This window comes from Pelodiscus sinensis, chromosome 25 (assembly GCF_049634645.1).
Source record: "Pelodiscus sinensis isolate JC-2024 chromosome 25, ASM4963464v1, whole genome shotgun sequence".
Lineage (NCBI taxonomy): Eukaryota > Metazoa > Chordata > Testudines > Trionychidae > Pelodiscus > Pelodiscus sinensis.
In genome coordinates this window covers 4,735,902-4,749,378 of record NC_134735.1, presented here as the reverse complement: position 1 = coordinate 4,749,378, position 13,477 = coordinate 4,735,902, and the positions used below count along the sequence as shown (strand labels likewise).

The following is a 13,477-nucleotide window of genomic DNA, read 5'->3' as shown; positions in this document are numbered from 1 at the left end:
GCAGCCCTTATTTAATATCCGGAAGTCCAACAGGCTTTATATGGAATCTACCATGCTGTAGCATGTGTAAACATCCTACACTCTCAGCTGTGGACTCAAGGTGGCTGGGAGAGGGTTGTTTACTCCTTCTGCCATGGACTGAACATCTGAAGATTTAATAAGTGTTAGTTCATTTCTGTGTAGTGTAATATCCAATAATTCTACTTCTGTTCCTGAAATTCCATTAATCAGCATTATTTCTATACCTAAGGCCATGGGTAGGTAAACCAGAACAGGCAAAAGCTACGGCATTTCCTTTGCTTGAAACAAAAGAGCCAAAAGCTAAGATTTTTGGATTGCCAGATGAAGCAGACAGTGCAAAACTACAGCGTTTGTCTGAACGTTCTAAGATATGTCTACACTGCCCACCTTACAGTGACGCAGCCATGCCCTTGTTAAGGTATGCAGTGTAGTCGCTCTTTGTTGGCAAGAGAGAGCTCTCCTCCCCACCTTGACAAAATTAAATTACCCCCAAAGAGGGACAGTAGCAGGAGAACATCTCTTTGACAGAGCTATCCACACCAGCGCTTTTTAAGGGTAAAATTTCTGTCAGAGGGATGGTTTTCTTCACATCCCTAAATGGCAAAAGTTCTACAAAGCCTAATTCTGGACTGGTTTGGTTATAAAATCAAATTCAGTGATTTATTTAGTTTAACACTCCCTGTGGTGTCACAGCAAGTGGCAGATTGAGGTTTGTGTTCAGCGTGTAGGCTAAGGAACAAGCTTGAGTAGCACACGATGTTTTTATATCTCTTCGTAGTGCACTTCCAATTAGCACTGTGCTAAGATAACAGTCCTTGCTGGAATTTACTGCCAAGCACTGTAATTGTATGGTTTTTAACTGTGATAATTGTTTGCTCATTTGCTTCTCATAATGGAATGGGTGATCACATACCTTAAAAATCTGAAATGCTTTGATTTGTGTAGCTCAGTAAAAATCTGTGGAACCCATTATTTTCATCTTGATTTATCTTTTCAGGGCTATTTGAATTTACTTTCCTTTGGCTTAAACTGTTCAGAACCTAGCATTAAAGAATCCATTGTACTGAGCATGTTTATGGAAGTGGATTTCAGCCGGAATGCAGTCTGTTGGTTTTGTTTTGTTTTTTTTCTTCTGTATCCTAGGAAGAGGTGCGCCAGGCTGTGACTCCCGCTGAACCTGTCCAGTACTATTTCACGCTTGCTCAACAGCCCGCCGCAGTACAGGTACAGGGGCAACAGCAAGGACAACAGACCACCACGTCCACCACTACCATCCAGCCAGGACAGATCATCATTGCTCAGCCTCAGCAGGGACAGGTCAGTGAGGAGGCACGGCATGAAAGCTTACCGTTCTACATAGCCAGCAAAGGCCTAGAAGTATGTGGGATATGAAAAGCCACATGTGGCTGTTACAAGTAATAACTAAGATTTAGTCACAGGTATTATTAGTAACAGTCACGAGCCGTAAATAAAAATGAATGGCCGTGACTTGTCCATGAATTTTATTATATACTCTTGAGTAAAAATTGGTGGGGGGGAGGGCAGCTTGTGGATGCACTGCAGGTGTTTGTGGGAGTGAGGAGGAAGGGCAGACCTGGGAGCGCTGTAGGTGCTAGGAGGGGGACACATTGGTGTGGCTGGAGCAGGCTCCCTACCTCTTCCCAGGAGGTGGGTAACTTCAAGCTCCTAGGTTCATGTACTGCCTCCACTCTGCCCCAAGCCTTTCTGCAGCTCTGTTGGCCGGGAACTGAGGCTAATGGGAGCTGTGGGGGTGGAGCTGGGAGCTGAGCTGCTGCCACCCCCCTCCCTCCTTCCCCCCCAACTAGCAGGGTAGCAGATGGGAGGGCCCACGACTGCCCCAGCAGCCACCGATGTGCCCAGCTTGTGAGCTGTCTGAACTGACAGCCCCCAGTCCAGGCTCACTTAGCTGCTGCAGAAGTCACAGAAAGTCATGGAATCCGTGATGAACGCAGAGCCTTGATAACTAGTGTTACCTTAGCACTTAGGAGCCCTAGTCAAAGGCCAGGACCCCGTTTGTGCTAGGTCCTGTACAAAACCAGAAGTCTATCCCTTCTCCGAAGAGGGAGCACTGCCCAGGATTTTTGTAGGCCTCACAGAACAGGAGTTTTGAAGAAGGATAATAAGGTAACTTTGCACGTGGAGCTCATGCAAAGTACAAGGGGCATAACAGGAGAAAGCACATAGGTACTTGTTTAAAAATTGAACTGGTGGGCAGTTGCTGTATTTACCTTGTTGTGAACACTTTGAAGGTTAGGGAAACATGATGTTTTTCTGGTGATTTGCTAGAAAAGTTTTTTGCTGCAAATTGGTTTTACAACCTACTAAGTGTTTCAGTTAATTTGTGTCACGTATCTGTTTTGAAAGAGACCCAAGTTTTGACAGAGTTTCTGTCTCATTTGAAATAGGAGTGGCATTTTTTCCAAGTGTATGAAGATGGACCAATTTGGTCATTTAATCATCCACTTGTCAATGCAAGATTTTATCCCAACAGTTAATGACTGTACATTGCCTAGTGTATATTACTTAATGTTTAGGTTGGACATGAGGAAAAACTTCCTAACTGTCAGGGTGGTTAAGCACTGGAATAAATTGCCTAGGGAGGTTGTGGAATCTCTATCACTGGAGATATTTAAGAGCAGGTTAGAGAGGCACGTGTCAGGGATGCTGTAGTTGGTGTTTGGTCCTGCCGTGAGGACAGGAGACTGGACTTGATGACCTTTCCAGGTCCCCGCCGGTTCTAGTGTTCTGTGATTCTGTGATTTGAGTATCAGAACTAACATACTTTGTGCTGAAATACTGAATTGCACTGGTATGCCTACTAGGGAAGTGGCATCCTTGTACTTTCAAAACCAAATGTTTGACTTGCTACTTCTTAGGACTAAATTGAGTCTCAGGTTGAGGCTGGAAAATATTGTTGTTTTAAAAGTACCATAAGTATAATATACATGGACATTTTAAGAGAGAACCTGCGGAATTTACTTTTCCAAACCGTTTTGTTATGTTTGCAAACATTTAATATTGCTGTGTTTCTAGTGGTGTGTAGGTGCTCCTGTGGCTCTTTTTTTGTTCACTTTCTTAAAAGAGCCCCTTTCTTGGAGGAAGGCATTAACCTAGAACTCATGAGATCTCTTTTCAAATCCCTGTTCTGCTACAGATTTCCTGTGTGACCATGAGCAAATCACTTAACCTTTCTGTGCACCAGTTCCCTATCTGTAAAATGGGGAGAATATGATTTCCCTCCCACATGTGTGTTGAGGATAAATACATTAGATTGTGAGGTGCTCAGATGCTGTGGTAGTAGGGCCAGTTAAGTATGTAAGACAGCTAGATCTCTGATGGCAAAAATGCTCAGGAACCTCTGCAAGTAAGGTTGTCCTGTTTAAAACTCTCTGTATTTCTAGGTGGCAGTAGACTTAGAATCACAGGAATATGCTTTTCCTGATTGTCACAGTGCTGAAGTAGGTCAAGCTTGAAATATCAACAAGCTGAAAACAGGGCTGCAAAAGAGCCTTTTGTTATTGGCTGAAATTGCAGAAATGTACAGCCAAGTCAGTCCGTGCTCCTTTTTGTCTTTCAATTCAGACCACCCCAGTGACGATGCAGGTTGGTGAGGGTCAGCAGGTCCAGATCGTCCAGGCACAGCCACAAGGGCAAACACAGCAGGCTCAGAGTGGAACTGGGCAGACCATGCAAGTCATGCAGCAGATAATCACCAATACAGGAGAAATCCAGCAAATTCCGGTAAGACTTTGCCGGGGGGGGGGGAAATGTATAACAGTCTCATGGTCTTGTATCAAACTGTGCTACATCAACCCTTTTTCAGAAATCCAGATATAGATATTCCAGTGCCTAGTGTTACAAGATCTCTGTTATGTAGCGCACACACAACTTATAACTCCGTTAAGAATTTTGCCTTGGGAGAAGAAATAATTAGGTATGCTTAGGAGACTGTTAATAATAAAAACACTTACTGCCTAAACTTTAGGTCTCTTACTACCTATACTTCAGTAAAGAGCATTATTTCATTCTTTTTGTGTCTGACTCTGTAACCTTAAGCAAGTCACTGTATCCGGATGCCATTTGTGAAATTGCAGTCCTTATTTTATGAAACATTTTTATGAAACACTTCTGCTGGAAGAAAGGCACTACAGAAGCAGAAAATATTGTATATATTAGGCATCCACATGATGCATACTTCATATAGCTCTCCATCCCATACCTAATATTCAGAGATCTTAACCTTTACCAGTATGGAGTTCTGCCCTTCAGATTCTTCGTGACATTGAGAGTAATGCTTAACAAGTAGCAGCAGTGCATTTCAAGAAGGCCTGGAATCCACATCTATCTGTACTTGGACAGCTGGCTGATAAGAAGCAGAACCCCACAGGCAACTGTAACAATCTTTTCCCTAGCCCATCATGAGGTGTAAGAAATCACTCCTCACATTGTCATAAATGATAGTAACCATGAAAGCCAGGATCAACCCCTGATTGTCTGGAGCCTACTTGCTAAAGAACAGATTCAGATCTTTTCAGTTGCTGGAGAACAACCTAAAATCAAACCCAGTGACAGTGTTGTGCACTTCTTTGGGACTCTTAGGCCACATGTGAGTATGCACGTACAAGATGCTGCTTGATTTCACCGTTGGTCCTTACACTACAGCTGTGGCCTGCATTCTCCCTATTCAGACCCCACTGAACAGACGTCAGTCTTCCCTCAAGAACTGTAAGAACTTGGTGGCTAGACCCACTGAACATACAGGAAGGTGGTTCCATTCTCTCTCCTTTGCAGTTAAGGACCTGACTTGCACTTGGGATTTTACCACTGACCTCCTCAAACTGATGGAATCTCCCTCGGAGCCACTGTCACAGTGCTCAATTACATCACCTGCCCCTCGGGATGGTCTGTCCCGTGGCCTCCGCTCATCAGAGAGTCAGTGAGCTCCAGGCTCTTACGGCTAGATTGCCTAGCAGCTTTGCATAGGTCGAGATGATAAGACCACACTGCAAGTTCAGTCCTGATGTGGTCCTAGGCTTCCATTTGAGCCAACTGATCATTTTGCGAGGCTTCTTCCAGAGGCTGCAATGGACACCAGGAGAGAGAGAGCTGCATGTTTTCAATGTGTCCAGAGCTTTGCTTTATTACTTTAATAGAACTAAACCTTTCTGGCTGCACGCTGCCTCTTTTGGGGCATTTGTGCCCATCTAAAAGCCAAGCCATCTCCTCTCCAAGAGGGTCACATAGTGAAGTTCCTCCACTTGTCACAGGGGTGGGGGACATTTTTTGGGGTGGGGGCCACTGACCCACAGAAGAAGTGAGAAGCAAAGAAAAACAAAACAAACCCTCATTGATGTGCCGCCACCCCACCCCCCCCAACTGAGAAGGAGAAAGACATTCCGCACATTCCCCTTGCACACCGGAGCCTAGGGGAAGCCCAGCTTGGTAGATTTTGTGTGGTGGAGCGGGGGGGGTTGGAGCACCAGCGCAGGCTCCCCAATGCTGGAGGGGGGAGCCCTGAGCCTTGGAGGCTGGATCCAGGCAAACCAGGGGCTGCATCTGGCCCCCGCGCCTAAGGTTCAGATGGCTGGCAAGCCTCTTCTGCCAAACATTCAGGTATGGTTCTCCAGCGCACAGACAGCTTTTTCTGCTTGCTTCAGGAATGTTCCAGGCCCTGAGATCTGCAGGCCTACAACGTTAGGGCAACCCACTGATTGTTTTGTTTGTTAAATGTTATGCCTTTGACGTGGCAATCAGGTCAGATGCCAGTTTTGGGAGCGCAGTACTGCAGTGGCTGTTTGACTGACATTGCCAAAATTACACTCCTACCTTGCAGGGAGGAGATTGTAGGTGATCAGCGAACAATGAGCTCCACACTGACACACACTAAAAGAAGGAATCATGGTTACTGTACAGTAACTGTGGGTCCCATGCCCTGACCTCCATCCCTGCATTTAAGCCCACAGAAGTGCATACTCTGAGCTGTAAGGAAGCTGAGGGATTGTCACGGTGCCCTCCCATTTCTGCCCTCACACAGGAGCATGAGGACATTGCAATTTCAAAAACCTGTCTTGGGCACATGAGGCTCCTGCCCCCCTTTTTGGATCTGCACTAACACGCTCAAAAACTTACATGTCAAATGTAAGGTGTCCTAAAACTGATGGTGCCCACTGGAATTTAAAACCTTGATATTGGAATGTTACTTACAGTCCAGCGGGGGTTCACTTCCTTATAAATTCTGAAATTGTCTTTCTGGAAATAATTTGCCATCATTGATCTCAGCCCATATTTTGTCTTTAACTTTTACTTATTTTTTTTTCCCCCTCAACTTTGAGCAATGGTGGGAGAGGTACGTTTTAGGTAAATGTTAATATTGTTTTGCTCAGGTCTCAAAAATAGTGCAACTTTATCATTTGAAATTTTCACACTAGCTGGATGTCCGTGAGCACTAGACCCTTTTTTCTCTTGAGAACCAAAGCAGTATAAGCATTTCAGATCAGTTTCACCCATTACATTAGTACTGCAGTTAAAAATCAAAGTGGGAAGCCTTCAATAGAGAGAACCTTCTCTGCAGGCTGCTTTTAATGCAAAAACAGATTGTGTATTAAACCGTTTATGCTCATATGGAGTTTATAACTGCTGCAGAGGCTATAGCTTCAAGAGCAAATGGTGGGGCTTCTGGACACAAGTGGTGAAGTCAGCAGAATTTGTGTAAACTGCAAGCCCAATCATTTTTGTTCCAAGAGCTTCTAAGCTTCACTGGTGAAGCAGAGGTGTTTTATGCTCTTTATATGTAATAGCTCTTTGCATTTTCTTCCTCCTTTAAAAGTAAATTAAAATGCAAACTTTAACCTTAAGATTCTAAATTAAATGTTCAAAAGTAGGTTAATGGAAAAATTTGCACCGTGTTCCATGCTTAGCTTTGTTTTGTGTTGCTTTTCAAATGTTTAATTTAGTTAAAAATATGAAATGTGCACAAGAGCAGAACTAATGATACTGTGATAACTTTTTCCTGACTTGTCAACATTTAAAATTCTCACCTTGTGTTTAGGCAAACTGAAGTTTTTCTTTTCTTAATATAAAGCACAAAACGTTGACATGATAATATAACAGCCTTTGCCATGTCACGACTAAACTACGCTGGCAGAATTGTGTTGGAAGCCTTTGCAGCATTCCTGGTTCTAGCTAGTTCTTTATTCCCTCCTTTCTAAGAAGGTGAAAAGTTATCAAACATCTAAAGGAAAATGATGGGAAGACCATATTAGAAATATCTCTAGTTGCAGCTTTCTCACCGGGAAAACAGTTTTCTTATTTGAACAAATGACTCGGATGACAGAAGATTTAATGTAATCACTCTTCATATTTGCAAAGGAAAAATAAGAGCTCGCTAACGTTTGCTCAGAACTGTGTATGCCATCTCTCAATGCTTTCTCCTTGTAGAAAGAAAGATGCTAAAAGGGTCTCTTTCAAGTTTTAATTTAAGAATTTGCAGTGGTAAAGTTTCTATTATTTTCTTTGAGTGAATCCATGTAGCTATTAATTTCAAAACTTAATCTGTTCAGTCCTCCCAAGTATCAAAATCTGTTACTCTGCATTCTGTTATGAAAACAAGAAGGCAAGTTTGCGTGTTTCATACTGCTCAGTCCACTGTTTTATTTCCCTTTCCCTGCCTTGTTTCTAGGTTCAGCTGAATGCTGGCCAGCTGCAGTATATCCGCTTAGCTCAACCTGTATCAGGCACCCAGGTAGTCCAGGGACAGATTCAGACGCTTGCAGCCAATGCGCAGCAGGTATGTACTATAAGACCAAAGACTTGTCATTAACTACTAAACTATTATTCCCCACATGTTGAGATTTCAATTTCCAGCATTCCTGATCTTTCTGCCTTTGTAATAGATAAATAAAATAAAACAGCCCGGTGGAAGTCTGGCACAACCACTTCATTCATGCCAATGTGGGAGTGGTGTAAAAGTTCACAGCACTTGTATAAGATCTGTGGTAACCCCTGCATAAGACGCATACAGTTCAGTTGTGGAAGGCTTATGGAAAGATCACCAATATAAGGAAGAGTCATGAAAGAAGTGGGCTTAAAAGACAAGGAAGCTGTGTGGCATAGGACAAATGGGAGAAAGTTAAAGCAGAGTGTGAAAAAGACACAGGAGTGATCCCTTGTGTTCTTTGGAGCAGCCTTAACTAGGGGTGTAAAATCCTGATTAATCAGTTAACTGGTTAAACATTAGGTCAACCCAGTGCTGGAAATTATTTTAACCTAACATTTAACCAGTTAACTAAGTTGGATCCCAGGACTGGGGCTGCTGCCACCGCTGCTGACAGTGAGGCTCCCAGGACCTCTGCCCATGGCAGGTTGCTCCTGGGCACCAGTCAACCGGTACCCAGTAAGCATCACCTGGTAAGGGTGATGCTTACCAGGTAACAGGTTATCCATTCGCATCCCTAGTCTTAACGTGAGAAGCAAGTCGTCTTCCATTGAAGATCCGTTCACATCAAGTGCTGCAGGCTCAGCCTCTTAGCCGAGAGATTTTTCATCCGTGAGGGTCAGTGAGAACGCACTCCTAAACAGATAGCGCTCCTCTGTGCAGATGTGGGAGAAGCGCCATATCATTCAGGAGTGGCTTTTTCAAAATGTAAACTCCTGTATCTTTTTCCCAGTGCACTCCAAATGATTGAGTGCCTCTTATGAGGACTGCATATGGCTGTCTTAAGACATACAATTTTATCTTCTCACCCTTGCCCAGACACCTAAAGTCACAAGAAATAAAATTAATCATGTTGGTAATCTGAAAAATTTAGATACATTTAAATTCCTAAGGATCCCACATCCTTCCTTTCTTCCACGCATCCCTATGGTGTTTTCTTTACAAACTCTCACAAGCAGGACATGCTACCTTTATTTGCACTACAAAATACTGTACGCGCCTCAAGTGCCACGTAACCCAGTCTGCTTTAATGCCATGCAGAAGAGAAATCTACGGAAGTACATCTCCGCGAGGAGTGTGATCTGAAAGGACAGACGGGCCAGCAAAGGGCTCCCCTCAGTTCTTCATCTCCTCCTTTTTGCTTTAAGAGCAGAATCTGCCTGACACAAATGTGTGTGCTTCTTTGTAGCAGTGTCAGAGCTAGGATTCAGGTTTCAATCCTAAAAGGTTTAGGCTGTGTCTACACTAGCACTTTTGTTAGTAAACTTATGTCACTCAGGGGAGTGAAAGAATGCACATGCTCAGAATCTTAAAAACTCACATAAAAGAAAGCAATATGAAGTTAGCCAATTTAACAAGTATATGACCTAGTTGTCAACTGGCTAGCCAGACTAGGGTTCAGTAGCTGTTTGTTTCATTCTCTTACCACCAAAACTTTTGTGCATGTGAAATGGTTAGTTGGACTGGTACATTGAAGAAGTCTCCAGTGTCTTACCAGAAGTCTCTCTCTTTGATACCTCTTGGATCCCCTGAAACCTTTCACCTCTTTTACATGAGGAGCTTTTGCAGCTCAGTCATTGACGTGATCAACCTGCACTAATTGGGGTGGTAGAGCTGCATGCTTCCCATGCTGCATCTGTTACTGCCTTCTCTTCCTTCCATTCCTTTGGACTAGGAGGATGGGACAGTAACTCTTCTCAGAGCACGAGAGCTGCTCAGAGATGGGGCGATAAGGTTTTCAATGAGGGCAGCACACCAGAATAAGATGTTTCATGTTCTTGTTAGGGATGTTAAAAGTTTGATTAACTAGCCAATCGAGTAATCGATGGAATTTCCGTTGACTACTCAATTAGTCAATAAGGGGTGAGGTGGAGCGCTCGCTAGCTTGGCACAGTGGGGAACTCCAGGCGAGTGGAGACTCGAGCAGTCCCCGCTTGCACAGGGTTCCCCGCAGTTAGACTGGCGCGAGTGGGGACTGCTTTGGTCCTTGCTTGCACCGTTTCCTGCTGTGCCTCTGCCTCCCCTGCTACACACACCCTCTCTGTGGAGATGGTGCTGGGTGGAGCCGGCTTATTCCCCTGAGGCCGCAGGCAGCAAGTGGGGGGGGAAGCGACTAGTCACTTACGTCCCTAGTTCTTGTCAGATAACTGTAGCTATCCATCTTCAAAAATTGAAAGAACTGCTCACCTTCCTGTCCATAAACTGATCATCCATATGCTGCTTATGAAAGCAAGAGGGAGTCGCTTTGCTTTGCTTTTTAATTATTGAATCCAACAATGCCCTTTGTTCTCCACGAGCATTCATCCCCCTGCTATTCTGTGTGTGGGTTCATGTTTTAATTCCCATTGAGGTGAGCTTGTACGGGAGGCTGATTTAGTGCAGAGATGGGACTCGTGGGTTCTGTTCCCAGCTCTGCTGCTGACTCACTGATGTGACTCCAGGGAGGGACCTTAATCTCTCTTGCAGTACCATGCGGGAATATTGGGAGGCATAATATTAAAAAAAAAAAAAATATCTGTAAAGTGGTCGGCAGTGGTGCTTTGGGGGGGATAAAATATTGTTAATTTATTGTTGACCCAGCTGGTATGTTCCCTCACTGATGACCCTTGTCATTTCTTTATTGTAGATCACACAAACAGAAGTCCAGCAAGGACAGCAGCAGTTTAGCCAGTTCACAGATGGGCAGGTACCTATTTCAGAACTCATACCTTACGAATAAAGAGCCAGTCTCCATGAAATCAGAGCTTAGAAAACTCCTGGTCTTTAGTACTAGGCATCTAAGCAAGAAGTAGGATAGCGAGATGGATCTGGGAATCAGGATGCATAAGAACCGTGACAGACTTATAGCAAGATATTAAAAAAGACTTCATATTTGCTCCAAATTAACCCAGTTCTTTGAGAATATTTAACTTTTGTCCTCTCCATCTCATCCCAGGTTTTACAAGATGTGGAAGATGTTATGTCTTATTAAAAAAGCAGCCTAGGAAATTTTTACGCCAATAAATAAGGACAAACTCTTGGTGTGTAACTCAAGCATGTCACTAGAAAGTTTTTTGAAGATTGCACAAACAGAAGAACAGCTTATGGGAGGTGTAGTCTCTATTTGTGTGAGGAGTGTTTAATGATAGTTTAGCACAAACTGTGTTCATTTGTCATATCATCTGCAGATGAAGTAGCTGAAATAATCACTTTAAATACTTGGAATAGACACGTCAGAGTGGATCCAGTGAGGGGTAGATTTGCCCCAAATAAACTTTGACCTTCAATTTGTTGAAGACAGGGCTAATATGAAATTCAGTCTGATCAACTTTCAGAATGTAGACTAATAGAAAACAGCAATCCTACTGAATTGCTATTGAGCAAACACGGGGTAAAGGTAAAATCAAGATAGAAGTTAGATTGCAGGAAAAGCTTGATAAATCAAGGTGAGCCGTAAGCTGTGGAAATATTTTGGAAATCGCTGTCTCTCTTGTTCAAGCAAGTTGTGAAAATAGTATCCAGCGTGAGAACAAAAGTTGGTTCTGCCTGCTTAGAATATGTAATAGGGTTTTAGCGGATGAGCAGTAATTGAACGTATCGTGCAGAGTGCCAAAGACGGTGATTAGAAGTAACCTGGCGAACCTACTCTGGAATTTAAAAAGGTTAAATTGTCAGTGGGAGCTTTTTCAGTCCGAATCTGTTCAGGAATCAAATTCCCCTACCATTATACATGTAAGCCAGTCTGTCCGGTTCTAACTGGCCGTCAGAGATTCATGAGGTTAGCTTGTTATATTGTCACATTTTGCTATTTAAGGCCTAGAGTAATTCATGTTTCAACTCTGAGCGCGTTTGACTTGCTTTGTGTGTGGATTTCTAGCGTTGGTCCAATCTGTGGCTACACAGGCTGCATGCTACCAATAGTTTCTATTTCTTGAGCATCTTGCTGAAACTTTTTCTCTTCCTACCCCACCTTTTCCAGCAACTCTATCAGATTCAGCAAGTGACCATGCCTGCAGGGCAGGACATCGCCCAGCCCATGTTTATTCAGTCCACCAATCAGACTTCAGATGGACAAGCTCCCCAGGTGGCAGGGGACTGAACGAACCCACAGCAACGAGTATTCTATCGGCATGGAAATGGACACTCGCCATCTTGACTTTTGCCATTCTAACCGGCTCTGATGAAGACGTCTCCCTTTGTGTATCTGTACTTGATATTAAGCCTATAGTAGGCTATGATCGCTGGTGCGCTCTACACCATCTCTGGTGGGTATGAGAGAATATCCAACAGTGACTAAGAAGGATGCAATATAGGTCGGCATACTTAGCTGCGTGTTCATCTTTGTAAAACTGAAGATAATTGAAATGAAATCTATAGCAGCTTATTCAATGATGTAGTGGAACATTTTTCTTTGGTCAGATTCGTAAAAGGGGACTGCATCTTGTTTCCCATAACAGCTTTATTCCCAGTATTCGGTTTGCATTCTACTGTGAATAGAGCTAGACCAAGGTATCTCAACCTGGTAGTTCAGTAGAGGTATACGTGTGCGTGCACGTGAGTGTATTGGGAGATTTTCCTCCCTGCTCCCCCTTTGTTTTTGATAGACCTAAGCGCTGAATATTTGCCGCTTTTTGGGAAGGAAAAACCATTCCTTGTGTTACAATAAACATATTTTCTAAGGACAATAGAGGCTTAAACTTGTCCCCGTCTATTCCAGAAACACTAAAGAATCTGGAGAAAAAAAGTTAACCATTGTGCTAGTCTGTCGATGCATGTATTATAAGCTGCATGAAATGCAATAAATTTCTTTTTAGATAATCTACATGTCTTTTCCTTACTCGGCGTCTGAGCATATGCTTGAGTACCAAAAGTAACCAGCACAAACCCAAGAAGGTTCCTATAGAAGCTCTTACGGGCAGGTCCTGTAGAAATGTTACAAATGTAACTGTAGCAAAAGGGATTCAGTAGGTGTGAAGTCTGGATGGAATCCCACTTCTTGGCAGCATGGTTCAAGTGTGAGACATAACAGATGTGACTCTACATCTGTATCATGCCTTTTACTCCAACAGATCACCATGCACACTCCATAAGTTAAAATACAAACTATAGGCAGTGATCATCTCCTCACCCACTGACATGTGGCAATTGCTCAGTAGAACACAGCTATTTGTGCATATCAGCCCTGCGTGACAGCTACACCAGGTTAGGATTGCCCTTTGTCCAGTAGAAGGGGGGGGGGGGGAAAGGAGGAGGGTTCGGCCCTGGAGAGACATGTAATTGCTGGAGTTAGAATTTGGCTTTAAGCTCCATTTTTATTAAATACGCCTTTTACCCCAAGTGTGGTCAGGACTCCTGGTTATATCTCATCCAAAAGATAGATGCAATTTTGATCATCCTGACCAGGTCCCTTGTTAGATGTTGACACATATAACAGCATGATACAGCTGGCAGACTCCACTCAGGAAAGGCCTCATGTTGGTATGAGGTGTCTGAGCAGAGCAGCGTGAAAGGAATCTGTCCCTT

General features: G+C 43.5%; 1 protein-coding gene across 3 annotated transcripts in view; it reads left to right on the top strand.

The window, feature by feature from the left end:
• NFYC (nuclear transcription factor Y subunit gamma) overlaps window positions 1–12,772 on the top strand; it is a 69,214-nt gene extending 56,442 nt beyond the window's left edge. For all 3 annotated transcript variants that reach the window (XM_075908952.1, XM_075908951.1, XM_075908953.1), the window contains exons 6-10: window positions 1,165–1,338; window positions 3,625–3,783; window positions 7,721–7,828; window positions 10,602–10,661; window positions 11,934–12,772. In XM_075908952.1, the coding sequence (XP_075765067.1) occupies window positions 1,165–1,338; window positions 3,625–3,783; window positions 7,721–7,828; window positions 10,602–10,661; window positions 11,934–12,053 (621 nt within the window). In that variant the 3' untranslated portion in view covers window positions 12,054–12,772. The remainder of the gene's footprint in view (window positions 1–1,164; window positions 1,339–3,624; window positions 3,784–7,720; window positions 7,829–10,601; window positions 10,662–11,933) is intronic.
• Window positions 12,773–13,477: the final 705 nt, after the last annotated feature.